This window comes from Mustela nigripes, chromosome 6 (assembly GCF_022355385.1).
Source record: "Mustela nigripes isolate SB6536 chromosome 6, MUSNIG.SB6536, whole genome shotgun sequence".
Classification (NCBI taxonomy): domain Eukaryota; kingdom Metazoa; phylum Chordata; class Mammalia; order Carnivora; family Mustelidae; genus Mustela; species Mustela nigripes.
The window spans coordinates 30,836,046-30,862,002 of NC_081562.1; the positions used below are offsets into that span (position 1 = coordinate 30,836,046).

At 39.3% G+C, this 25,957-nt stretch overlaps 1 protein-coding gene across 2 annotated transcripts in view; it reads left to right on the top strand.

Moving 5' to 3' along the window:
• The window catches only part of KITLG (KIT ligand), a 90,891-nt gene that overhangs the window by 27,053 nt on the left and 37,881 nt on the right, over positions 1-25,957 (top strand). For both annotated transcript variants that reach the window (XM_059402373.1, XM_059402374.1), the window contains exons 2-3: positions 7,327-7,440; positions 20,045-20,107. In XM_059402373.1, the coding sequence (XP_059258356.1) occupies positions 7,327-7,440; positions 20,045-20,107 (177 nt within the window). The remainder of the gene's footprint in view (positions 1-7,326; positions 7,441-20,044; positions 20,108-25,957) is intronic.

Genomic DNA, 25,957 nt, shown 5'->3' on the forward strand with positions numbered 1-25,957 from the left:
CCCACTGGGGTCTGCTGTGACTGATTCTTAACAAACATGAGACCTTAATAAGATCTTTTTGCCTTTCAGGGTCTCCAGCCTCATCTTCTTGTCACTTTGCCCCTCTTGTTCAAAGTATCTTTATAGAACTATCTGCCACTGTTAAAACCTACCTGAAAAAGATCTGCTCTGTCTGTCATTCACATGAATGTTTGTCACTTCTTCCCACTACCAAAACCGTTTCTGTTGTATGGCTTAGTTCTAGCAGCACAACCAGACGTCTTATTCTTTTTCTTTTTTTATCATGTGAATAATGTAAAGGCAATTTTTAGCAATGAAAGAGTTATCGGAATTGTGTGTGATGTGGGGAGTATGTGGGGGACACTTTTGACGCATGCCTCTAAATAAAAAAAAAATCGAGAACTGCCGACAATAAGATTAGTTTGGTGTGTCTGTGCAATGAAAGGTTATCGTGAAATGAGAGGTTATCACACAACGAGCGTGACCTAGAGAGAAAAGTTGTACGATGTTAAAACAAAGTAGCCAGAGAAAAATGTCATAGGCAGAAGCAGAGAATGTTAGAGGGGGGGAGAAAAAAACAGTGAGATGATTGCCCAAACTGAAAAGATACATTTTAGAGCAGAAGTCACAAACACAGGGACATTTTGCTTCAGCATTCTATCTCCGATAGGGTGTGTGCGCGCACACACACCCCCACATTTAGGCACCCGTGTACCCTTGTTGGAGTTTCCAGAAATTAGAGAAAGAGGAAGAGGGAGAAAACAAAGATAAATATTTTGGTGATACATGGTAATTACCTCCGTTAATTGGAAGTCATTTGTTAACTGAAGCTAAACACAATTGAGAACTAAGAAATAAATTTGAAAAAGGTTCTGAATCCAAAATCCGTGCAAAATACCCGTGTACTAAAGAGCATCCTCTTTGTTCCTGGAAGATTGACTCTATAAAGTCCTTTTCCCTCCTTTATTCAGTCTGAAAAGTCCTTGTTTCCCTGGTTTCCTAGCCTATCCCAAACCCATAAACCACACAACAAATAATTGCACAGCTCCTATGACTTGAAAACTTTTCAGTTGATCTTCACCATTGCTGCATGAAGTGGGTAAGGCAAAAATTATTCTCATTCTCATCTTTTAAGACTGATAAAACAGAGTCCTCGAAGGATTAATTGGCTTCTTTGAGGTCCCACGGTAAGGGGCTCAGAGGTTTTCTGGATCCACGTTCTGCTCTCTGCCATCACACAACCGGTTTTCAAAAGCATGTGTTTTTTTTTCTTCTTCTTTTTTTTTTTTTTTCCTGCCCTTGGAAACCTTTGTTCAAATAAAATCTTACCCAGAAGCATGAACAAATAAAACAGAAAAAAAAGCCAAGCTGCTTTGCTTAAAGCAGGGTTGGGGGCCCAGAATACTGACAAGGGCAGTTTATTTTCCTTACTAGGAAAGCTTGGACATCGCAATACTATACCATTCATCCATTAATTCATTCAAAAGTTTCTTGAACTCTGATTTTTCTATTGCTGCTATAACAAATTGCCACAAACTTAGTGACTTATAGAACAATACAGATTTATTATGTTACAGTTTTGGAGATTCAGAAATCCAAAGTTGGCAGGCCTACTGAGCTAAAATCAGGGTGTCCGTGGGACCATGTACCTCCCTGAAGGCTCTCAGGTAGACTTTGATCCTTGCCTTTTTCAGCTTCTAGAAGCCACTGGCATTCCTGGACTCCTGCTCCCTTCCCGGGAATGGCAAGTTAATGATGTCGCCGTTTGCCCTTCTTCGTTTATTCCATTTCTCTAGCCAGAACTGGAACAGGTTCTGTTTGTAAGGAGCCATAAGATTCTTTTGAACCCAGGGAGTCTGGGGTGGTTTCTCCACCTCATGGTCCTTCGCCAAATCCCATCTGTAAAGTCCATTCTGTCATATAAGGAAAAAATCCTCAAGTTCCAAGAATTAGGGTGTGGTCATCTTTTTGCCATTACTGTGCCTATGGGACTCAGCCCCCCATGGGCCATGTGTTCTGTGTTGCCGTTGAGACTCCAGGAAGCTAGAAATAGGCATACTAACAGTGAAATATGTTGCAAGGAATGAGCTGACAGCCTGGGGAGAAACGGGTAACGTGAGAAGCCGACAAAAAATAAAATTTTAAAATAGTCGTCTTTCAAACAAATACAGTACTTTGGAGCTACTTAGAGGAAGGTGGTCACAACCACATACCTGGAATGCTTTCTTCCCCCACCACCTTTATTGAGGTATGACTGACAAAAATCATATGTATTTAAGGTGTACAATATGATGTTTGAGGCAAGTGTACATCACAAACTATCCCCTTACAGTTACCCTTTCTTTCTGTGTGTGGTGAGAACACTTGAGGCCTACTCACAGCATATTTCAAATGTATAATACAGTCTTATTAACTATAGTGTTGTGCATGAAGTCCGCAGAACTTACTCATCTTGTAACTGAAATTTTGTACCCTTTGATCTAGATCTTGCCCGGCCTTTGGTAACTCCCACTCTTAATTCTACTCTGTTACCATGAATTTGACTTTTTTTTCCTTTTATTTCTTTTCTTTTCTTTTTCCTTTCCTTTTTTATATTCCACATGTGAGATCATACAATATGTTAACATCTGGCTTATCTTATTTCATGTAGTCTTTTATATCATGAACCTGAATCATCAAAAAAGTGGGGTTTAATACTTCTACCCACTGTTTCAGAAATAAAGGAAATGTGCATCCTATATATTAGAAAAAATGTCTGTAATCAATACAGAATAATACTGAAAGATTACTTTCCAATATGAAGAAGTAAGTTCTGCATTTCAGCCCTCTCTCCTCTCACGAGAGTACTGATGAGGGACATTACTCCCATGATGGCTCCTCTGTTCTAATGTTTAGTTACGGCAGAGTGAATTGTTGAATTTTACAAAAGGTGAATATCCCATACTACTAGCTAGGTATATATGAAAATAAATTACAAATCTATTTAACAGCTTTAAAATAAAGTGCTTTAGAAAATATAAGTTTGTCAGAGATGTGTGAGTATACGAACAGATTTAATTTTAGCACTGGCCAAACATTCCTATAAAAATGAGCAGATTATTTTGCAATTATTAAGTCTGTATTAGGATATTTTTTAAAACTGTGATGGACATATATTAAAAATTATGGTAACCTGAGAAATGTAGAATATTCTGCTATGGCATGGATTATGAAATATACTTGCCTCCATATGCTTGACATCTAAAAAATTATTGAAGTTTTAGAGCTTTGCTATTTGTAGTCCTGACCAGTGATCTGAGCTTTGTGGGAATGCTGTGATAGTATGGGATGGTAAAGAGGACAGGATTTAGAATTGGAAAGACCTGGTTTTTTGTTTGTTTGTTTTTTGGTTTTATTTAGAAGTCCCCAAATCTCTCTGTAGCTCAATTTCTTCACCTTTAAAACTAGGATTTATGAATAAAATCTTAAGAAAAAAATCTTTTAAAGGGCACCTGGATGGCTCAGCCAGTTAAGCAACTGCCTTCACCTTAGGTCATGAACTTGGGGTCCTGGGATGGAGTTCACATTGGGCTCCCTGCTTAATGAGGAGTCTGCTTCTCTCTCAACCCTTCCACCTGCTCATGATCTCTGTCATTCTCTCTCTAATAAATAAACAAAATCTTCAAAAAAAATTTTTTTAATGCAATAAGGACATATGAAACTTAGTTTGTGAGAAGATATACAAAATGTTTGGTACATAATAAATGTCCAGTAAATGGTAGCTGTTCTTCACTGTGTTGTTGAAACAACCCCAGTGTCTGCACTCACACTTTTAGACATCCTGTCTGATAGTACTGATGTACTCTACAGGCTCTTATTTAAAGCTGAGCCCTGTGATTGACAGCTAGATCTCACCCCTTCTTGCCTTTGCAGGAACATTGCTCAAGCAGTTGCCTCCCTTCTGGCTTACGTTGCCAGTTGCACTGTCATCCACATAGGCATAGGGACAGCCTGGTCTGCTTACAGAGAAGCCCCCCCCCCCCCGTCCTTGCCAATCACTATCCCACTTTTTTTTTTTTTATTCATTTGTTTATTTGCTCTCCTTTGAAGGACAACTCTTTAAAAGAGCTGTCACATTCACAGTTTCTAATTACTCTCTTATGTTCTCTTAAACCCACTCCAGATAGCCTTTTTCCCATAACTACTTCAGCAAAAATGTTCCTGTTACTGTCACCAGTGAGCTGTCTTCTGCCAAATCTAGGGGTCAGTTCTCCGTTCTCCTCTTACTTGACCTATTACGAGTATTTGACATTGTTGGACCTCCTCCCCCAGGTAATTTTTCTTTTTTTAAACTTGGCTTCCTCCTATTCCTTTGGCTTCTCTCTCAAGCTCGCCAGCTCTTTTGTGAGTTCTAAATCTTCTGCCAGACCTCTTCCAGTTAGAGCACCATAGGACTCAATTCTTTGTTCTTTGTTCTGTTGGTCCTCACTCCCTGGAGTGAGGCTCATCCTGGGCTCATCCACTCTTTTGAATGATGAATAAATTCCATTTATACATCCAAGGCTATCATTTATATATCTAGCCCCAACTTCCCTTCTAAATCCAGATTCAAATATCCTGACCTAGTATCCTCCCTCAGGTATGGCAAAGACATTTCAAATTTAGCACACTCAAAATTCAGCTCCTGATCTTCCCTCCAGGCCTTCTCTGCCCTCAGCCTTCCTCATACCAGTTGATGGCAACACCATCCTTCCATTTGTTGAAGCCCAAATCCTTGGAGTCATCTTTGATTCCTTCAAGTCACACTCTAGCTCTCAGGAAATCTTAGTGGTTGAGCCTGTAGGAGGTATCCAGAATCTAACGACTTCTGGTCAGTGCATTGCTACAACCCTTTCTTGCTTGGATTATAACAGGAGCCCCTAACCGGACTGTTTCTACCTATTGCTACCCTACAGCAATCACCACAGCAATCAAAGTGATTTTTTAATTTATTTGAGAAAGAGACAGAGATAACAACAGAGAGCACAAGTGGGAAGACAGGGAGAAGCAGGCTCCCATTGATCAGGGAGCCCAACGTGGGGCTTGATCCCAGGACCCTAGGATCATGATCTGAGCCGAAGGCAGATATTTAAACCAACAGAGTCAACCAGGTGTCCCCAGAGTCATTTTTTTTTTTTTTTAACAGTTATAGGTTCACAGCAAAATTGAGGGGAAAGTACAGAGGTTTCCCCCTTGCTCCCTGCCCCTACACAGGGCCAGAGTGGAGTATTTGTTACAGCTGATACATCTACATGGATACGTCTTAATCATCCAAAGTCCATAGTTTGCACTAGGAATTACCCTTAGTACTGTACATTCTGTGAGTTTGGACAGGGGGATAATGACATACCTACCATTTTACAGAGTATTTTCACTGCCCTAAAAACCCTGTGTTCCACCTATTCATCCCTCCCCCTACAGCCTCTGGCAGCCACTGATCTTTTTGCTATTTTGACAGTTTTGCCTTTTCCAGTAAGTCGTAATAGTTGGAATTGTAGCATGTGTAGCCTTTTTGGATTGGCTTCTTTCACTTAATAAAAATATGCCTTGAAATTTCCTCCATGTCTTTCCATGGTTTGATAGCTCGTTTCTTTTAGTGCTGAGTAATATTCCATTGTCCAATATACCACGGTTTATTTATCCACCTATCAAAGAACATCCTGGTTTCTTCCAAGAAATCATTTGCACACAATTTAATCTTCATTTCATTCCAAGGGAGACATTGCTATGAAGAGCGTGACCCCACAGTACTGAAAGGAGCTTTAACCAAACTTTAACGGAATTACTGCCAAACTAGGAGAATACATTGGTAAAACAATGAAAGGGTTTGAGTTTTGTTTACAAGCTGCTGTTACCTATGTAGGGAGCATGTAGTCTCAGAAATCTCAGTAAATGGCCATCATCATTTGGTCCAGTGTAATATCTAGTTAGCGTGCAGATATTAGTGGAAAATAATCCAGTTTTTAAAAAAATACATGGCAGCTGTGTAAATAGGAAGGATTTCTAGCCATGCGCTGATGGACTTTGTGTAACTTTAAGATGCCGTAAGTGCATGTTAACTCATAAAAGAACTCTCCCATTTTAGGGTATCTTCACATCTTCATGCCTCTGCTCATGCTGTTTGTCTTCCTGGAATGCTTATCCTTTCCTTGTCAACTCTTGCAGACTCCTTGTCCTCCAGAAGCCAGCCAGAGTCACATTTTCTCTCTAGCTTTTCTTGGCACGGTCTTCCTGCCAAGGGTTCTCCTCGCTAAGGTTAATGGATTAATTGCTTCTGCCTTTGTGTTCCCAAAGCATTTGTCACAGAGCGTGCACATTATTTATGTACCTGCCTCTGAGTTACAAGGGCAACTTCATCACCTTTGTCTCTCTAGTGACTGGCACAGTCTCTGTCTCATAATATCTGCTCAATAAAACGGATTTGAATTTGAAACATTAGACTTTTTTTTACCATCATCACTGATGCATCCAGCAAATATTTATTAAGAGCTTTTAATATGCAAGGTGCTATGTTACAGGCTACCAAGGTACTAAAAAAAGAGAACTGGATGACTGATTTCTTAAAAACCTCAACTATAGTATAATAAGAAAAAATAAGTCCTGAATAAAAGTAACTATAAACATGGTTGCGTTATTTTCAAGGAGAGGCATGTGTAAGTGCACATGTATGTGTGTGAGGACCTCACAATAGAGCTCAAGAATGTCTTCCTATTTGCTAAGAAAAATGTTTCCCCCTAGTAAATGGCTAAAAAGCTATGATTAAAAACAATGATTCCTTTGATGTCTCATAAATGAGGTTAAGTCCTGTCCTAGATCTAAAAATATATCTCTCTTCCTCACTTTGGTGTACTGTCCTACACTATTAGAATTAAAGCACTGCTCAGGTTTGCTGCTACTTGCCAAAGAGTCTACACTTAAAGTATAGAAAGTCTCTTTTGGTGCCTTGAGGTATGAATTTTATACATTCCTAGTTTTTAGAAAACACCTCAAGTGGTAGATCTTTTACATGTGGCTGCACGTTCCTTCCTAATTGCCATTAGGAAATTGGCTCTAGAAAGCTTCTGACAAAAACGAACAGTAATGTCATAGAAATGAAAAATCCAAACCACATTTTAACTGGCAGTTTTTAAAAATTTGGTGAGCAGACTTCAATTACTCAGCATTGAATTGTATATAAGCCAGTAGCATTTCTTTTTTTTTTTTTTTTAAGGTAGATGGGCTTTTCCACAGTAAGGTATAAGATGTAATAGCTTGAGTGATTACAGCTGTTAACTGGTCATCACCAGCAATCTTTCTGTTTTCATCTAGACTTGGATTATCACTTGCATTTATCTTCAACTACTCCTATTTAATCCTCTGGTGAAAACTAAAGGGATCTGCAGGAACCGTGTGACTGATGATGTAAAAGACGTTACAAAATTGGTAAGTAAGGAATGCTTTCAATAGCTGTGTTTTGTTTTGTTTTTCTTCCATTTTTTTGAAAAAGGTTTCATACTTTTTTTTTTGTCCCAACTTAGTATTTTTCCAAGACAAAGAAAGAAATCAATGAGTTCTTCTAAAGGGTGTTTAGAGAGGAGGCAGGGAGATATTTATGATCAAGGAGAATCTATTGGTAACATTGGTACCTCACTGCGGTGACTTTGTTTCTTGTTTTTTTCGTCTCTGTCACAGGCAGTGTAGGACACTGGAGAGTTTTCTGTGTGCTGATGTGGCATACCACCTTGTTCCCCATTATCTCTTGAGTGGGTTTCTCAGTGTCTTATTTCCCTTCCATATGCCCTCCTTCTCTTCTGTAACAAGCCTAACAGAAAAGACCTGAAATGGCCAATCTCCCCCTTCAACAGCATGAAGACCCCATGACATGTAGGTGGGTATGTGCTCCCTCTGGGAACATAGCTGGAGGAGTGATTTGTTACCCAAATGTTGAACAGACTCCTCTTCCACATTTGTCATGTGGAAGCTCATCTCTCCGCAAAAGCCATTTTACGCTGGTGCCCCTTGGTTACAACTAGCTTCATGCCATGTTTCTCTTAAAATGCATACCATGGCATGAGAGAGAGAATACAGCATCTGGAATGCATTCCTCCCAGCTCTCCTGATCTAGGGGAGATTTTACATGCCCATTTGAGCTACTAGGTATGATTTCAGGGTGAGCACACTTGGTGAAGCATTTTTGTTAAGTGCCCAGTTCAAAGCAACCAAGCGGCATTCTGTTACTTGAAAATTGTCTCGAGCACAGAGATGATACAAACATAGGGAAGAAATAAAGGTCGTGATATGGACAAAAGAAAGAAAATTGTATTTGTTGAGATATTTGTCTTCCCTACTCTTGATCTATATTTCCTGGTTTATGTTTTATTTGGGGCTTATAGCCAAACTTCAAAACAGAAGTTTAATTCTGTGGTCCAAGTCTTTCTGACTTAGCCTCAATGCAGTTAGAAACAGACACATAAACCACACATAAACCAGACTCGCACGCAATTTAGGTGGATTCCTTAGAAGGATGCCCAGAGGATCCAAGTTTAAAAAGTATTCTGTGATGCAGTATTCTGTGATGAAGATCTACCAGCACATTTTATTTGAGGGGCTGGTGACCGAAGCAAAGCAACATTTGCCTGCTATATGCCCTGCTAGGTCTTAGGGAGCAAGTGAGGAAAGTTTTTTGTTTCTTAAAGATTTTATTTACTTATTTAAGAGAGAAGCAAGTATAAGCACATGGAGGGAGAGAATCTCAAGCAGACTTCGCACTAAGCACAGACTCCACACTAAGCCCCAAGGTCAGGCTCCATATCAAAACCCTGAGATCATGACCTGAGCTATAACCAAGAGCCGGACGTTCAACCAACTGAGCCACCCAGGCACTCCTGCTTTATTTTGTCTTCAAAGACTGCAGAGCATGGACCTCTCCCTCAAGTTGCTTATTAATCTGTGACCCAAGAAACTATACTGCAAAGAAAATATGGGACATCTGGGTAGCTCAGTCAGTTAAGCACCTGCCTTCAGCTCAGGTCATGATCCCAGGGTTGTGGGATCAAGCCCCACTTTGGGCTCCCAGCTCGGCGGGGAACCTGCTTCTCCCGCTTCCCCCTGTTTCTGCTTTCTCTCTCTCTCAAATAAGTAAGTAAATAAATAATAAAAAGAGAAAATATATGCTCATATTATCATTTTTATATTGGTAAAAAGTTGCTCACTAAATGTTTGTTCAGTGAAGGAAGACCTGATGTGCTTTACCGTGGTAAGCATTATGGTCCCCTGTGGTGCTTATTAAAATTAAAGGTATCTGGGCTGCCCTCTAAGAAGCTAATACAATGACAGGTCTGAGGAAGGGCTCCAGGCATCTACATTTTAAAGACATTTCTGAAAGGATATTTAAGAGCTACTGCTCTAGGTGGTCTGTTGGGTCTCCAAAATTTGGAGACATAAGTGTCTTAATTCTAATTTAGTCTCAGTTCTTATTTTGACTAGCTTTTTCTATGTTACATAAATTTATAGGGATCTCAGATTAGTGTGAGTCTCAAAAATATGCTTAAAGTAGTTCACAATGGGGAAATTACAGCTCTCATGGGTCTGTGGGTATAACTGTGGAACTGAGGATGATCGATGGAGATACGCAGTTACCGTAGGGAGCAAATGTCAAGTACATCGGCAATGAACTATAGTTGGAAGATGGTGGTATACTTGACCACAGGCCCAGCATATCCAAAATTAACACGGTATTTAAGAAAAATTACTTATATGTATATTAGTTGCTAAGTGTTTAAGGAAAACTACTTAATGAGCATTACTTCCTGTGAAATGTCAAACCAGTATTTTCAAGAGGCATAAGTAGATATTACAAGCACCTTCCAAGATTTCCATCCTTGTCTTTGACCATCTGTTTATTCTCAGTCTGTTACCTGTCTGCGGATACAATGAAAAATGGCAAGAACCATTACAGAGAAAGAGCAGCCTGGGATATTCATTAATATTGACATGAAAGGATAAATCCTCACCCGAAGGGCAAATGTGAAATCATTAGACTGAGAAAAAGAGGGTTTTTACCTCCCTTCTAGCAACTGACTCGGGAAAATTTTTTAATTTCAAGAGAACAAGATTTCAAGATCTAGTAAACACACAAATCAAGAGATCAAGATTTTAAGATCTAGTAAACACACTAATTTCAAGAGCTGATCTAGTAAAATTAGTGTGTTTACTTTGGATTATTGAAAAAAAATCAAATTAATAAAAAATATAACTCACCAGGGGTGACTGGGTGCCTCAGTCAGTTGGACGGTCGACTCTTCGTTTCTGCTCAGGTCTTGGTCTCAGAGTTGTGAGACTGAGCCCCGTGTTGGGCTCCACACTGGGTGCAAAATCTGTTTAAGAGTCTCCCTCCCTCTCTCTCTGCCTCCTGCTCCCTCCCCCCAAAAATAGGACTCAGCTGACTTCTAATTGAATAAAGACCTACATAATTTGCAACCCGTATTTCATAGAGTAGGAAATAGGAGAATAATCCCTGACCTCAAAATGTTCATAATCTAGGGGCGCCTGGGTGGCTCAGTGGGTTAAGCCTCTACTTTCAGCTCGGGTCATGATCTTGGGGTCCTGGGATTGAGCCCCGCTTTGGGCTCTCTGCTCTGCGGGGAACTGCTTCCTCCTCTCTCTCTGCCTGCCTCTCTGCCTATTTGTGATCTCTCTCTCTCTCTGTCAAATAAATAATTAAAATCTTTTAAAAAAATGTTCATAATCTAGTTTGGGAGATAAGTCATTTCCATAAAAATATAAAAGGATATCACTAATACCACGATACATGATACGTGGATGCCATTTAAAAAATTTCATGTAGGATCAACCTGTGCCGATAAATTGGTTAAGGAATGGATTTTGGAATTTGGTAGACCTGAATTTAAATCCCAGCTTTTTGACCTTAAATAACTACCTTTCTGAATCTCAATTTCTACATCCCAATTTTGTCTTAGAGAATAAATAAAAGAATGTATATATGATGTTTCTTATCACAGTTATTGTTATATAAACTTCTTTGGGCCTCAGTTTCCTTATCAGTATTAAGATTAATAGTACATCATAGAGTGATTATAAGGATTGAATCAGTGTAACAGTGTTAGGAACACAGCAAGTGCCTGCTACATATTAGCTGTTAGTAGTGGTAGAAGTGGTGTTGTAGGATCAGAGGATCCTGGAGCTGAAAAGAAATTTAGAGACAATCTGGAAAAACTATTTTTTTAAAAAAAATATGGGTGCCTGGATGGCTCAGTTGGTTAAGCGACTGCCTTCAGCTCAGGTCATGATCCCAGAGTCCAGGGATCGAGTCCTGCCTCAGGCTCCCAGCACCATGGGGAGTCTACTTCTCCCTCTGACCTTCTCCTCTCTCATGCTCTCTCTCACCCTATCAAATAAAGAAATAAAATCTTTTTAAAAAAGGGGGAAAAAAACCAAAACTGAGGGATGCCTGTGTGGCCCAGTGGGTTAAGCCTCTGCCTCTGGCTCAGGTCGTGATCCTAGGGTCCTGGGATCCAGTCCTGCATTGGGCTCCTTGCCCAGCGGGCAGCCTGCTTCTCCTTCTTCCTGCCACTCCCCCTGCTTGTGCTCTCTTCCCTCTCTCAGACAAATAAATAAAACCTTTAAAAAGTTAATAAATAAGGAAACTGAGACCCAGGAATGGTGAAGCCCAGCTCCAGGTCCCGTTACCAGCGCAGTGCCTTCTATGACAGTAGTTTTCAGACTGGCTCCTGGAGCTCACACAGCCATTCAGCCTTCATTTGTGTCTGGATTTCCAAATAAGACTTGATGTGGAAAAAAGAATCAGCTGAAAAAATGTTGGAAGTCACTGCTATCAACCACCATGTGTAGGGTATCATTTGAGAATCATTCGTTTGGAGTTTTAGGGTACTTACTGAAAGTACAGCTGTCAGGGCTCCCACTGCAGAAATTCGGACTCTCAGCTTGTGAAGGTGAGGTGTTTCCAGCTAGCGTCCTGGGTGGTAGGGATCTGCATGTAAGTGTCAGAACTGCTTAGGCAATCATACCTCTAATGTGGGGATTTTTTCGTTTGGGGTAGGGGGGAACAGAACAAAAACAAAACAAAATTGTGTTCTCATCCTTAGCCTAAACTCATTAATCTAATTCAGTGATGTGAGTGACTTCTGAGTTCCACAGATACAGAGAAGCACGGCCTCTCTCTAAAGTACCATGGGACAATTCTATCATGATACTTTGTCAATTCGAATCTTCTAGAATAATTCAGTAATGCCCTGACTCAGGGAGGTTACATAGAATAAGAGGGGGTTGCTTTATACGCATAATGTTGGTACATTCTGTTTGAGAGAAACAAAGTAGGTTGCCTACCTTTCTTACCTTGTGCGCCCAGTAATCTCTTTGACTGAAATCCTTTCTTTGCAGTCTCTACCAGTTCCTTCTCTCTATTAAGTGTCAGCTGGTACTGTGCCCAGAGACCTGAAGTCTGTTTGCTTGGGGTGATTCTCATGTCACAGAAGTACATGATTTATGACCTTTACTGTCATTTTTTGGTTGTTGTTCTTTTAATTTCTTCTTGGACACTTTGTGCTGCCTCTACAGTCCCCATGGTTTTCATTTGAAATCTCTCTGGCATGTTTGTTCAACATAATAGTTCCATTTATTTATAGAACATTTTGCTTTGTTTCTAAAAGATGTTGTAAGACTTGTTTTAAATGGCAAACTCAGACCTACCTAAGGAAAGGGTCAAGGATCTGGGAAGCGATGAAACAAACTTTAAAATTTGTGGTCTGTGGGACAACGAGGCTGCAGATTTAACGGTTGTGTTACAGAAGGAGGCATCCAGTTATTGAAATAGTTCAAACTGGTTTTTCCTTTTGTTCTTTGTACGGATGCCTTCATTTGTAATCATAGTTTTCTTTCATTTGGGGGAATTTAATTAAAGGTGACTATGTTACTTTTTAAAAACCTTTTTTGTTTTAAGGATCTATTGAGTAATTATTTTTCTTCCTCAAAATGTTTAAGGCAGGTTGCTACCCCAGCCCCGTTTTCGAAAGGTGGAATTACTCTGTCGTTTCCAGGCCAGTCTCCAAATCAGAACAGAATTAAAACTCAGGCATTCATGGTTTCCCTGGTCTTCTGATAGGCACTTATTTTAACACATGACTCTTAGAGTTGAGCATAATGGGAGATAGAGAAATACTGCAAATAAGTTTCACTCTGGACAGTTTTGAATAATTTCTGATTTTTATTCTTCTTCAAGAACCGTATTTTTCAAATAGAATTACCACAGCATTAAAAATGAAGTTTCCGAGTCTCAGTGTTTCCATTTCTAGATGAATTCTTAGCTTTTCTAAGCATATCTTCTCTTTAAAAAGCAGAAATCTCAAAAAAAAAAAATAAAAATAAAAAGCAGAAATCTCAGGGGCACCTGGGTGGCTCAGTTGGATAAGGGGCTGTCTTTGGCTCAGGTCATGATCCCAGGACCCCGTGTCAGGCTCCCTGCTCTGTGGGGAGTCTGCTTCTCCCCCTGCCTCTCCTCCTTGCTTATATGCTCTCTCTCTGTCTCTGTCTCTGTCTCTCTCTCAAATAAATAAATAAAATTTTAAGAAATCTTTTAGTAAAAAAAATAAAATAAAATAAAATAAAAGCAGAAATGTCAAAAGCACCTAGGTGGCTCAGTCAGTTAAGCCTCTGACGCTGGATTTCATCTCAGGTCATGATCTTATGGTCATGATAGCAAGTCCTTACAGCTGGCTCCGCCCTCCACAGATTCTTTCTCTCCCCTTCTCTCCCTTACTCCACTTCCGTGCTCTCTCTCTATCTCTCTATATATATCTTAAAAAAAAAAAAAAAAAAAGATAAAATAGAAGCAGAGATCTCTTGGGGTGCCTGAGTGGCTCATTTGGTTAAGCATTCAACTCTTGATTTCAGCTCAGGTCATGATCTCAGGCTTGAGATTGAGCCCTGAGTCAGGCTCCGAGCTGAGCATAGAGCCTGCTTAAGGTTCTCTCTTTCTCCCTTCCCTCAGCCCTTATCCCCACTTGTGCCCACATTCTCTCTCTCTTTCTCTCTCTCTCTCTCTCAAAAATAAACTAAATAAAAGCAGAGGTTGCTCACAGTTTTGGGGGGTTAGGTTTCCCTTTTCTATTTTGGACCTTTGAAGAATAATGGTTTGCCAGTTGGATAGTTTTTAAAGTTTATTTTTATTAGTTGGCTACACTTAGCATTTTAATTTCTTCTCCTGCAGTCAGCAGAACTTACCTCTCATATTTGAAAGTAAATTTTGAACTTGTAGTGTTCAAAGAAAGGACAGAAGTGTATCGGAAATAATATTTGTAAAAACTGACAAATGTCCTATTATATTACCAGATGTGGGAGTCTTAATTTTTTTTAAGATTTTATTTATTTATTCGACAGAGATCACAAGTAGGCAGAGAGACAGGCAGAGAGAAAGGAGGAAGCAGGCTCCCTGCTGAGCAGAAAGCTCGATTCGGGGCTCCATCCCAGGACCTTGGGATCATGACTTGAGCTGAAGGCAGAGGCTTTAAACCACTGAGCCACCCAGGTGCCCGGGAGTCTTAATTTTGAAGAAGAAAGTCATTCTTCCTTTATAGGATGAATCACTTAGGTACTACGGCTCCTGCTCCTTGACTTTTTAGAGCAGTAGTTACTGTGTGAGTATCTAGGAACCATGTAAAGCATTTTATTTAGATTCTGTCCTTTAATCATTACAAACCTAGGAGGTAATTATTTTTACCTCTGGTTTATTGATTAGGGAGCTGAGACCTAATGATAAGTAACCTGACCATCCTTACCTGGAAAGAGGAAACTGAGTGGAGAAGTTCACACCCATAGCTACCGGTCTTTGGAACACACGAACCTAGCTCATAATTTATAATATCTTAATTTAAGATTTAAATGTCAACTGCAGTTTAAGAATTACCATTGTAGGAATTTTATTCCCTAGGTAGTAGTCATCTTATGATTAAGAGGTGATCATATTGTAGATGTTCTTTTAACCTGCTTTTAATCTTTTATTATTATTTCTGGAGGGAGATGAGTCCTTTAACTATTTAGGTATTTTTCACTAAGAAAAGGCTCAGAAAAGTCTTGTAAAATTGTTATCTTAATTTTTTTTTTTTAAATCTCTGTGTTATCAAAAACAAACACCTTTGAGAACTAAAGAGAGTTGTCTTGTTGCGTTGCATTGTTAGTATCAACAGAGGATGACTTAGAAGGAAAACTTAAAAAGCAAAAAGCTTTTTCCTGCGTTATTTCTGAAAACCAGCATTACGCTAAGTGGCTATACATGGGTGAGGTGGGATATTTAAATATAAGCATAGATACTCTTCCCCTCTCGCCCCCCAAAGCAGTGATTCTTAAGCTTATCTGGGTCTGATGAGACTCTGGAAACTGTGGACTCTTTCCTCAGAGACGTGCACTTAGGCACAACGTCTTATGTAGAGTACCAAGGGAATCAGGAGTTACTGCTACTGTATTTTGATTTTTCCCTTGCACTGAGGAGAAACAACTGAGACAAGGAAGGGTCTCAGCAAAGATGTCCAAGAAGTCACTGCCTGCATGAGATTTAGAGACCTCAATGACATTTGAACCATGTGATCCAAAGATTTTAGATTAGTGATCTAGAGAAGTCATTAAGTGTTCTCACTTTGAGTTTTTTTCTTCTGAGTCCAAATACCTTTAGGACCTGGTATGTAGCCAGTATCTGTTTGGTGTCAAAAGACTTTTTCTTGGCTGAGTTTTCAGCATTTCTGCATGCTTTTCTCTTATGTGTTTGCTTTTGTTTTTGTGCTTCCCAGTGTCACCGAGTATGATCAATCCTAAAGCTACCCAGTGGGGCCCATCTAGTAGAATGAGCCCATCATAAAGTGACTTGTTTTTGCAGTTTTATGCATTTTACAGTCTAGCATAGTATTGACCTCTTCATACACCAAACCCAAAAGTTCATTGGGATAATTTGGCTTTTGGCAAAATTCACCATCAATTAACTTCCTTTTTGTTTTTTTTGTTTGTTTGTTTTTTGACCTGAACTTATTTTACCAGAATGGATTTGTTTTTAAAATCTATAGTTTTGATTAGTCATCCATTTAACCCTCCCAATAGGCTACTTCCCTCAAATCTAAACCTCATTTCTGGTTATTTTGGCTTCCAGTTTCTAGATAAATATTTCATTCATGTTCAGCACTTTTCTAATGGTCTTCTAAACTGTTCCTGGGCTCTGTTCTGTCTTTGGTCCAATCCATACCTTCCAGAAGGTCTTCCTGAATTTACTGTCCTGATCCCTCCGTGTTCAGTATAGCACCACTACTTCCAGGATAAAGGTAGAGCAGACTACATTTTTAGTAATTACCCAGTTCACTCCCTTTATTTTACAGACAAGTGTAAAAGTTCGTCAGAGAGGAAATGAGGCAAAAGCGACTTGGTGGGTTTGGTGGTAGAACATGTCCTCCTGAACTTTACTGCCTCCCATTTGGCCTCCTTAGCCCAACATTTAAGTCCTTCTCTAATGTGTTTTTATTGACATATTTCCTGTTTCTTAACGTTCTGGAACCTGATTTATCTGCCCGTGATCTCCTGAACACACCTGTGCTTTCCCATGCCTTTGTCTTTGCATATGACCCCTTCTCCGTCTAGAATGTCCCACTCTCTTGCATTTAATATAAACTCGTCTTTGTGTACATACCATGCTTAAGCACCAGGTGTTTTAAATGAGTTTTTAGTCCTTATTTAGTCTTTATAAATTCACTGGCTAGATTTTGTTATGATTCCCATATTATACATGTTGACATTAAAGCAGATTAAGTAACTTGCCAAGATCTGAGTTAACATGTGGAAGGGCCTGGATCTAACAGTGTGTCCCCAGAACCTGTGCCATGACTCCCCCATCAAACTAACTGAAAGGAACATCTTCTAAATCCCAAAGGCTTCCTCCCTCTACAGACTTTCTGTTATGATCAGTATATATCAAAGAAGCTGAATTTATCACAGAGTTATCTGTGCTCTCTGAGGGCTCTTCCACACACTACCAAGCGCTTAGAAAGTCATACAATAATTCATGAAGCAACCATAAAAATCTACAGCTTGACTTCTTAAGTTCTTTTCCAAATGTAACTGGAAAGGAACCAATGGCAGCCAAGAGAGTAATGAAAGGAGACTGCTCTGTAGAGGACGGTGCTGAGCCAGGCACGGAGGGCCAGGTTTGTATCCTCCCTCCATCGGGAACTCCTGATGTCTGCTACCGGTTAGCCCCTCTGTGCCTCCATGTCTTCATCTATAAAATAGGCTTAATAGTATATATCTCATGAGATTGTAACAAAGACTGTATATATGAAAACTTGTTTTAGATTGCAGAGTATTTTTCAAAAATAGTATTTTCATCCCATTGGAAATTAAAATCTTAATAAATCAGTTTAAGGCAGAAATTATTATTATATACCGCCCCCCAAGTATAAGGTATGGAGATTTCAGTGTGTTTCAGTAAGCTGACTTCTTTCCACTGATTGTTTTTTTAAAGATTTTATTTATGTATTTGACAGAGAGATCACAAGTAGGCAGAGAGGCAGACTGGGTGGTGGGGGTTGGGAAGCAGGCTTCCTGCTGAGCGGAGAGCCCAAAATGCGGCTCCATCCCAGGACCCTGAGACTATGACCTGAGCTGAAGGCAGAGGCCCAACCCCCCTGAGCCACCCAGGTACGCCCCAACTGATTTTTATATATAAATTACTAATAAAATAGAATTGGCCATATATCCCTTACATGTTTTTCTGCTCACTAGGTTTATGTATACTCAGGTCCTTAGCTTTCTGAACACTAAATCTGTCAATTTTATATAGGTAGATAGATATAATGTAAATTCTTAAGGAGGGGCTAGATTGTCAAGCAGGTGATGTTCAGAACACCTGCCACTTCTTGTCACATTTCTCCATCTGGAATGGCTTTAGTTTACACGGTTGGTTCATGACATAATAAAATGTTGCTGCTCAGTTTAATTCCAGTGTTTCTACCCACAGAAGTGTCAGCTGTGTCTTTGCCAGGAGGGCTTACATAAAATGACTGGGTCATTTTGCTTTTCAAAGATGAGCATGAAGATCCAAAGACAAAGAAATTTTAGAAGTCTGATGGGAAATTTGACCGACAGGAATAAAGTACCCAGGACAAACGTGCAGAGAGTAGACGAAATGTGTAGTAGATAGAACAGTAGTGGCAAGGGAGGCTCTCCTGTCAAGAGATTTGAGTTCTAGTTCATATTTTACAAGCAGTAACTGTGATCTGGTTAGTTACTTGACCTCTTTGAGTGTTAATTTCCTTGACTGTTCGGTATCACAGGGATTGGAAGATTGGATGTGATCATGCAACATAAGCCCTTGTTGAACACAGTACCTGGCGCATATTGAGAAAATACTAGGCTTGAGCCTCAGATGAGTGTGAGGTGGTACCATTAGAGGGAGAATAGTTGTAAGCGCAGAGGGATCAGTTGCTACCTTGGCTTCCTTCTGACTCACTTAGGCCTGTGCCTGTATTCCTTTCTCACCAAATTGTTCTCAGATTCTAGGAGCTCTTGGCATGGCCAGGAAGAAGCCTACAGATTGTGTTATGGGAGACTTGTCAGAGGTGACCTAGTCCAGCGAGCATGAGCTAGATCTAGGTTACTATGGGGAAGAGCAAAGGTTTCAGAGAAAGGATGAAGGGAAAAATCTGTAAAAGTAGGGCAGACTTATTGAAGACATAATAGTACAAAATCACTTTTTTATACCGTATTTTGTCTTAAGATAAGACCTATGGTCTAAATCAGTTGTTGGCTATTTGTAGCTGGAAATTTGCATTTGTGGTGGTATGAGGGAGCTGGTGCTGTATGTGAGAAAGGAGATAAGGGAACCTAGCACTCTGTGACGTGCCAGGATCTATACCTAGCAAGTCAGTTGCCTGTATACCCCTCAATACAGCATATGGATTGTCTATGATGTGTTTAGTACATGAAGTTATCTCGGTTTGTAAATTGGCTGTTTGACATGGGTACTTTCATCTTCCATTTTATAGATGAGACAAAGAAACCAAAGTGCAGAATTTATCCTGATTTTCATCATCGTATGATTGTTGCGTATGAGAATATATAAGGTATTAAGGGCTAATGGGATATCAAATTACCAAACAAATTCCAAATGGTTCAGGGAAAAAAAGTTCTTTGTTCTGTACTAACTACAAAAGACTGTGACTTTTCTCAAAATAAAAACAAATTAAGAAAAATGAAAACAACAACAACATCAAAACCCCGAAGTACAGAATTTAGATTTGGTTCCAGATCAGGTGTTTGTTCAACACACGCCACAGTGACTGATGAAAACATGTTAGATATTTTTAAAAAGCCTTTAAAAGAAGCTAGGTAGACATTTGAGACATTTCTAATGTTGAGGCCTATGTAAGCAGATTACATTATCGCACAGAACTGAATCTCTACAAATTATTTAAGTTAGAAAGCATTTGCATTTCATGGGTAGTAGTGTTCTTTTGAGGTTTGGTTTCACTGACATTTTTTTCTAGGATCAAGTTCTCAAACTTGCATCAGAATCACCTGGAGGACTTAAGTAAGATTCAGTAGGGCTGATGTGGCCTGAGAGTTTGCATTTTTAGTGGTTCCCTGGTGATACAGCACTTTGAGAACCACTGACCAAAAAGAACAAAACAAAACATTGTATTACTGATTCTTTGGTGAAACAGTAGAACAGTCCTGGAAGGGAATTCTAAGACCACAGATAGAAACTGAAATTTAGATGTTTCCAAAACTCACTGGATTATACTTATTACTGAATTTAGAGACTAAAAGACTTGTATTATTACTGTATTTTTGGAGAGTGCTTTTGGTTACAAAAGGAAATCAAGAAAAGGTAAATATTGAAATGCAGTGATAAATTAAAAATAATACAATAGGTTTGTATTTTTCTCCCACTAAAAACAATATTAATTGCTATGTATGAATTTTCTCATGGATTTTTTTCCTTTTTTTTCTTCCCCTTCTTTTCTTGTCTCTGTAGGTGGCAAATCTTCCAAAAGACTATAAGATAGCCCTCAACTATGTCCCCGGGATGGATGTTTTGGTGAGTAAAATGTACATTTCTGAGTTCCTTTTTAGTAGCTGATTAAAGGGATGGGGTCATTCTATCGAGACATGGAATTACCGCCCATTTAGAAGTTAGCTAATGCTCGGTATTTGAAGAAAGTATCCTTGGAATTCAAGTTGCATGGTTATTATTTTTGTTTTATCCTCAAGTAACTGCTAAACTTTACTTATGGGTAAGCTTTTCAGTACATGTTGTCTTAGACCTGTTACTTCTAAAGTAAATAAGATCATCTTCCTTAGAGCTAGCCACAGATTTCTCTTTCCTGTAACTTCCTCCTAAAAGCGGAGTGTGAAATTAGGCAAATTCTTTGCATATTCTGCAAAGGTCCTCTAGAAGTCTTTTTCCTATTTAATTTGAGACCACCATGTATTAGTCAATAGATTTTGAGAAATCTACAATATAAATAGGAGGTTATAATTATAAATATGCTTTTATTACCGCAACCAAGAAATTTTAATTATTTTTCTGATTACAAATTACCAGAATTCAAACATGAAGAAATCTTGCAAGCATAGAGATGCCTACATACCCACCATGTAGCTTGTAAAACCTTACCATGGTGCAGTATTTGCTTCAAATCTACTTTCTAGTGAAACATTATAAATATTACTAAAGACCCTTGTATTGCCTCTTTCTTGTCTCCACGAATCCCCACTTTGTTCTTATACACAATTTGACTATTAGGAACAAGTCTTCTGAGCTGGAATTTTCATCCCACTGCATGTTTTCACGGCTTGGCATGAGGATAGCGTCCTCGGGGGTTGTGCTAGGGCAACAACACGAAGTAGCCGCACCTGTTCTTTTCCATTTACTGCAAATCTGTACTCCTACATAAGTTACTGTATTTTTGCACAATTTCATACTTAATAGCATTACACGGTATTTACCACTTTGCAACTTCTGTTTTGCAACACACCTATGACAGGCGCTGATCCATGCTGATTCATTTTAACTGCTGTATTGTATTCCTTGAGTTGAACTTAAAATCATTTGGGTGATTTTAAGTAGACCTCTTTCCATGACTTATGGAACACTTATTACAGACCCACTTGGTGCAAGCTATCTCAGGCTTTGCATACTTTTTGTGGATTAGCCAATCAATCCATTGTTACCAGTTAAACTATGTTAAGCCCATGGCTAAGTGCTTATGCTTAAAAAGTCTTTCAAAGACAGACTCTAAGGCTGTCATTTCAAGAGAATGTCAAAGGCCTATTTCTTTTCCATAAGAAAGTAATTATTTAAGTTAGCATGAGCTATCTAAAGTTCCGTAGAATGTGTCTCTTCATGCTAAACCAGATAGCCTCAAGTCTAGGTCAGTGTCTGTCCTGTTGAATTAGGGGGCATTCTCTGGAGATAGAAATGTAAAATCATAGCAGACTGGAAGTTAATCTAATCATTCAGTTACTCAGGGAATAAGCACAGCATTTGTTTAGGAAAAAAAGAGGAGTCAGCACCTTACCAGATACTTTAAGAAACAAACACATCACCTAGCCTTGTGTGCTTTAATAATAACTAAGTAAGGGGGATGAAAGGGGCCTTTTTATAATGTGATTTTTTTTTTTTTTGAACTTTCAAAATGATTTCACATATTTATCTCCTTGGATGTTTAGAAAAACCCTTCCAGGAAGGCAAGATAGCCACCATAATCTGTGTGATTTCTGTTTTACAAATGACACACTGAGATTGGCAAGAATATTTCACTGAAGGTTATACAACTAAAAAGTGACACTCTTAAAAAAGAAACTTCAGGTTGGGAGGTTGGGTGAGCCTGGTGGTAGGTATTATGGAGGGTACATATTGAATGGAGCACTGGGTGTGGTGCATAAACAATGAATGCTGGAACACTGAAAAGAAATTTTAAAAATACATTTAACAAAAAGAAACTTCAGGTCATCTGACATTTAACCTTGGGTTACAGTATATGAGTATCTAAATAATTATAATAGCAAGGGCAAGGGAAGGTATTCTTTTTTTTTCTATTTTTTAAATTTTTTTATTATTATTTTTCTTAATAATTTATTTGAGAGAGGCAGAGGAAGTGAGAAAGGGAGAAGCAGACTGAGCAGGAAGCCTGGTGTGAGACTCGATCCCAGAACCCTGAGATCAAGACCTAAGCTAAAGGCAGACACTTAACTGATTCAGCCACCCAGGCGCCCCAAGGGAAGGTGTTCTAAGTGAAACATTTAAGTAATAAAGATGTACTCTGCCCTGACTGGAGAAGCATTTAGTTGTGTGATTGCCAAACTGACTCAAAGAAATCATGCAGCTCTTAATGTTAAACTGAAAATAACAAAATAGATTATTTTGTGCTGGTATAATCATAGATTATGCTAAATCACAGTTTTCAGTATGGGCTGGTGGTAGCAAGAGCCAAACTTGTAAAAATAAAGCTGATTCATTGCCACATTTTTTTTCGTGTTTCTGTAATTGAGAAAAGTCCACTATTCTTTGATCTTGGCATACTGTCCTGGCACAACTGGAGAAACTTTGTTCTTGGCCACCATAATTGGCAAGAAAAATAAGCCCGTGCAGAAGGCTTTGGGCAGAAACTGGTCCTAGGCTTTGTTTTACCTTTATTTTAAAAATGTGGGTTTCTGCCAAGACCAGAGGAGTTTCCCAGTGGAGAGGCCAGTGATGATTTGTCAGGGGTCAGAGTCCCAGCTGCTTTATCTTTTGTTTCTCAACAATAGAGGGCAGAGTAGGAATCAGAATGGAGACCAGAAAGATTCTCTGGGGCCAAAGCAATAAAATTCTGCCTGAGGCACCGGGCAGAAGGCTCTAGAATAGAATACAGTTCATTGTCATGCTTTTGCTTTAAAAATCTGCTAAATACTCCTGAATATTTAGGGAGCTACTTTTCTAAGAAACCTCCTAGAAAATTACCTAGCGGATTCTCACAGATAGCAGGGTGTGACCAACCAGTTGGTGTTTAAATCTGATGATAATTACTAATTCTATTTTAAACTCTTGAAACTATAATATTGCCAGACAGTTAGGATTTTAAGTCACTAACCATAAAAATCCTAACTTAAAATCCTAAACATTTCTGCTCCTTCCATTCACCAGTAATGTTGCCACAGAAAGACCAAAAACTGTGTTGCTGAATTTGTGTCACACATCTGTAGTCATTCAATGTTTATAAAATAAGATAAACTATGACTTGTTTATAGTATTTGAGTTTAGAAAAAAATTATCAGTTTTAGTTATAGATTCATCAGTTTTAACTTTTTATTCAGAAATAATTTCAAATATACAGCAAAGTTATAAGCATATTCTAAGAACACTCACAAACTGTAATCCATATTCATCTGTTTTTAGCATTTTGCCCCATTTGCTTTAATAAATGCTTGCTTTTTGTGCTCAGGTGTGTGTTATTTTTCTAAACTCATTGAGTCACTTGTATACTTAATGGCTGTTTATCCCTAAATACTTAAGTGTGTATTTCCTACGTAAAGGATTTTCTCTTACCTAACCACAGTATGGTTGTCAGTTTCAATAAATTTAGCAATAACAAAAATGTTTAAATCTATTGGCTGTATTTCAGTTTTATCAAAAAAATTTTTTTTAAGTATTTCTTTCCCCCAGTACAAGATCTAATCTAGGATAATGATTTCCTTTTTTGACATTATGTGTGATAGACAGAATAATGGCTCCCCAAAGATGTCCCAGGCTGTGAATATATCTTTTACATGGTAAGAGGGATTTTGCTGATATAATTAAGGATGTGGGAGATGGGAAGTTTATCTGGGATTATCCAGATGGGTGTGGTCTAATCTCGTGAATCCTTATAAGAAGGAAGCAAGAGTGTGAGAGTCAGAGAGAATGATTAAAAGATGTCGAATTGTTGACTTTGAAAATGGGGTTGTTATGCCCCAATAATGGATCCGTGTTTAAAGGAGCGAAACCGATATAAATCGAAGGTCAAGCAAAGCTTTCTTTCGCGCCAAGCATCAAGAATCTAACCGAACGTTTGGGGACACACGTCTTACAAGAGAGGGCAACCCTTCGCTGTTTCACAGACTAGCTTTTAAGGGCAAAGGCCTTTAAGCCAGCCTATTACACCTTGATTGGGATTGGCACCCAAAAGGCTCCCAGAGGGCGGGGCCCATACTCCTTGGTAACCAGGAAGACAGTATGCATCCCCCCACTGATCGGATGTCTCCACCTGGCCTGATCCATCCTTGTATCTGGGCTTTGCTACCTAGAGCTGTTTTTCTTGGACTTGTTTTTAAGTGAATCCCTTGGGAGAAGGAGAGCAGGGACAGTTTAAGGGTTAAACAACAAGGTTTTTGTTTAACCTCAATGAAAGCCTCTTGCTAAAATATAAAAATATAAAATAGGTCCTTACAGGGTAAGGGACCACCCGCCAAGGGATGCAGGTAGTCTCCAGAAGCTGGAAAAGGCAGGGCTCCTGGGTGGCTCAGTTGATTAAGTGTCTCCATTTAGTTCAGGTATGATCCCAGGGTTCTAGGATTGAGCCAGAACTCCCTGGTTAGTGGGAAGTCTGCTCCCTCTTCTTCTGCCCGTCCCCTAGCCTATACTCTTTTACTCTCCCTCTATCTCAAGTAAATAAAATCTTAAAATAAAATAGAAGCTGGAAAAGGCAAGGAAAGGAATTCTCTGGTAGAGCCCCTAAAAGAAACCCAGACTGCATGAACACCCTGATTTGAGCCTAGTAAGACCTGTGTTAGATTTCTGACCTCAGGAACAGTAAAATAATAAATCTGTGCTGTTTTAAGCCCACTAAGCTTGTGTAAGCTAATATCTCCTGTCTCTTTACTCTGCTTTAAAAGCTCCTCAGCCTTTCTTTTGTCTCTATGACATTAAAATGTAAAGTAACACAACCATCCCCTTTAAGTAAGATGTGTGTCTTTGAAACATTTGACTGATGTTTCTTAATGATTATATTCAGATTATGCATTTGAAGCCATGATGCTACATAAGTGATGAAATGTCTTTAGGTTATCACACCCAGAGGCACACAGTGTCCATTTTCCCCTCAAGGTGCTTAAACAGATCCCCGGTGAAGATACTCTGCTAGTTCTATGTATTTACTCATTAGCAACGCATGAGCAATATTAGAGGGAGATGTTTTAAGATCATGCACAGTTCCTTATCAAAAGTTTTTCCCCCAAATTTAGCATCTATTGATGCTTACCTAAACCATTCTTTACTGTATGTCATGTCAGTTTTTAATTATTTGTTTTTTTATAAGATTTTATTTATTTGATAGAGATCACAAGTAGACAGAGAGGCAGGCAGAGAGTGAGGGGGAGGCAGGCTCCCTGCTGAGCAGAGAGCCCAATGTGGGCTTGATCCCAGGACCCTGGGATCATGACCTGAGCTGAAGGCAGAGGCTCTAACCCACTGAGACACCCAGGTGCCCAGTTTTTAATTATTTTTAAAGGCAAGGTTAAAGAAAGAAGTCATTGGGAATATGTAACCTCATTCTAACCATAATCCTCCAGGCCACTGTCCCCCTGCAGCCCCCTGCCCCGGGTGTGCAGGATTCCCAGTCTCCGGTCTTCCTGCCTTCTTTTGCTGGGCTCTGCTGCCTCTGGGCTCCTCCCATCTCCCTGGCCATTCCAGGGCTTCTCATTTGAGGTTTTGACTCTTCTTGAGTCGACACAACTGATTAAACAAGCTAACACACACCTAATTGTTTTACCCTTCCCTCTTTCTATGCTTTGAATGCCAGAGTTCTTAGGAAACAGAAAAAAGGAGCTCCTGAAACCAGGCCTCTAAGACCCGCATTGTGTGGCACCTTTTCAAACCCTCTTCCAGCCCTACGTCCTCATGGGTTCCCACTGCGCGGCAGACCCTCTA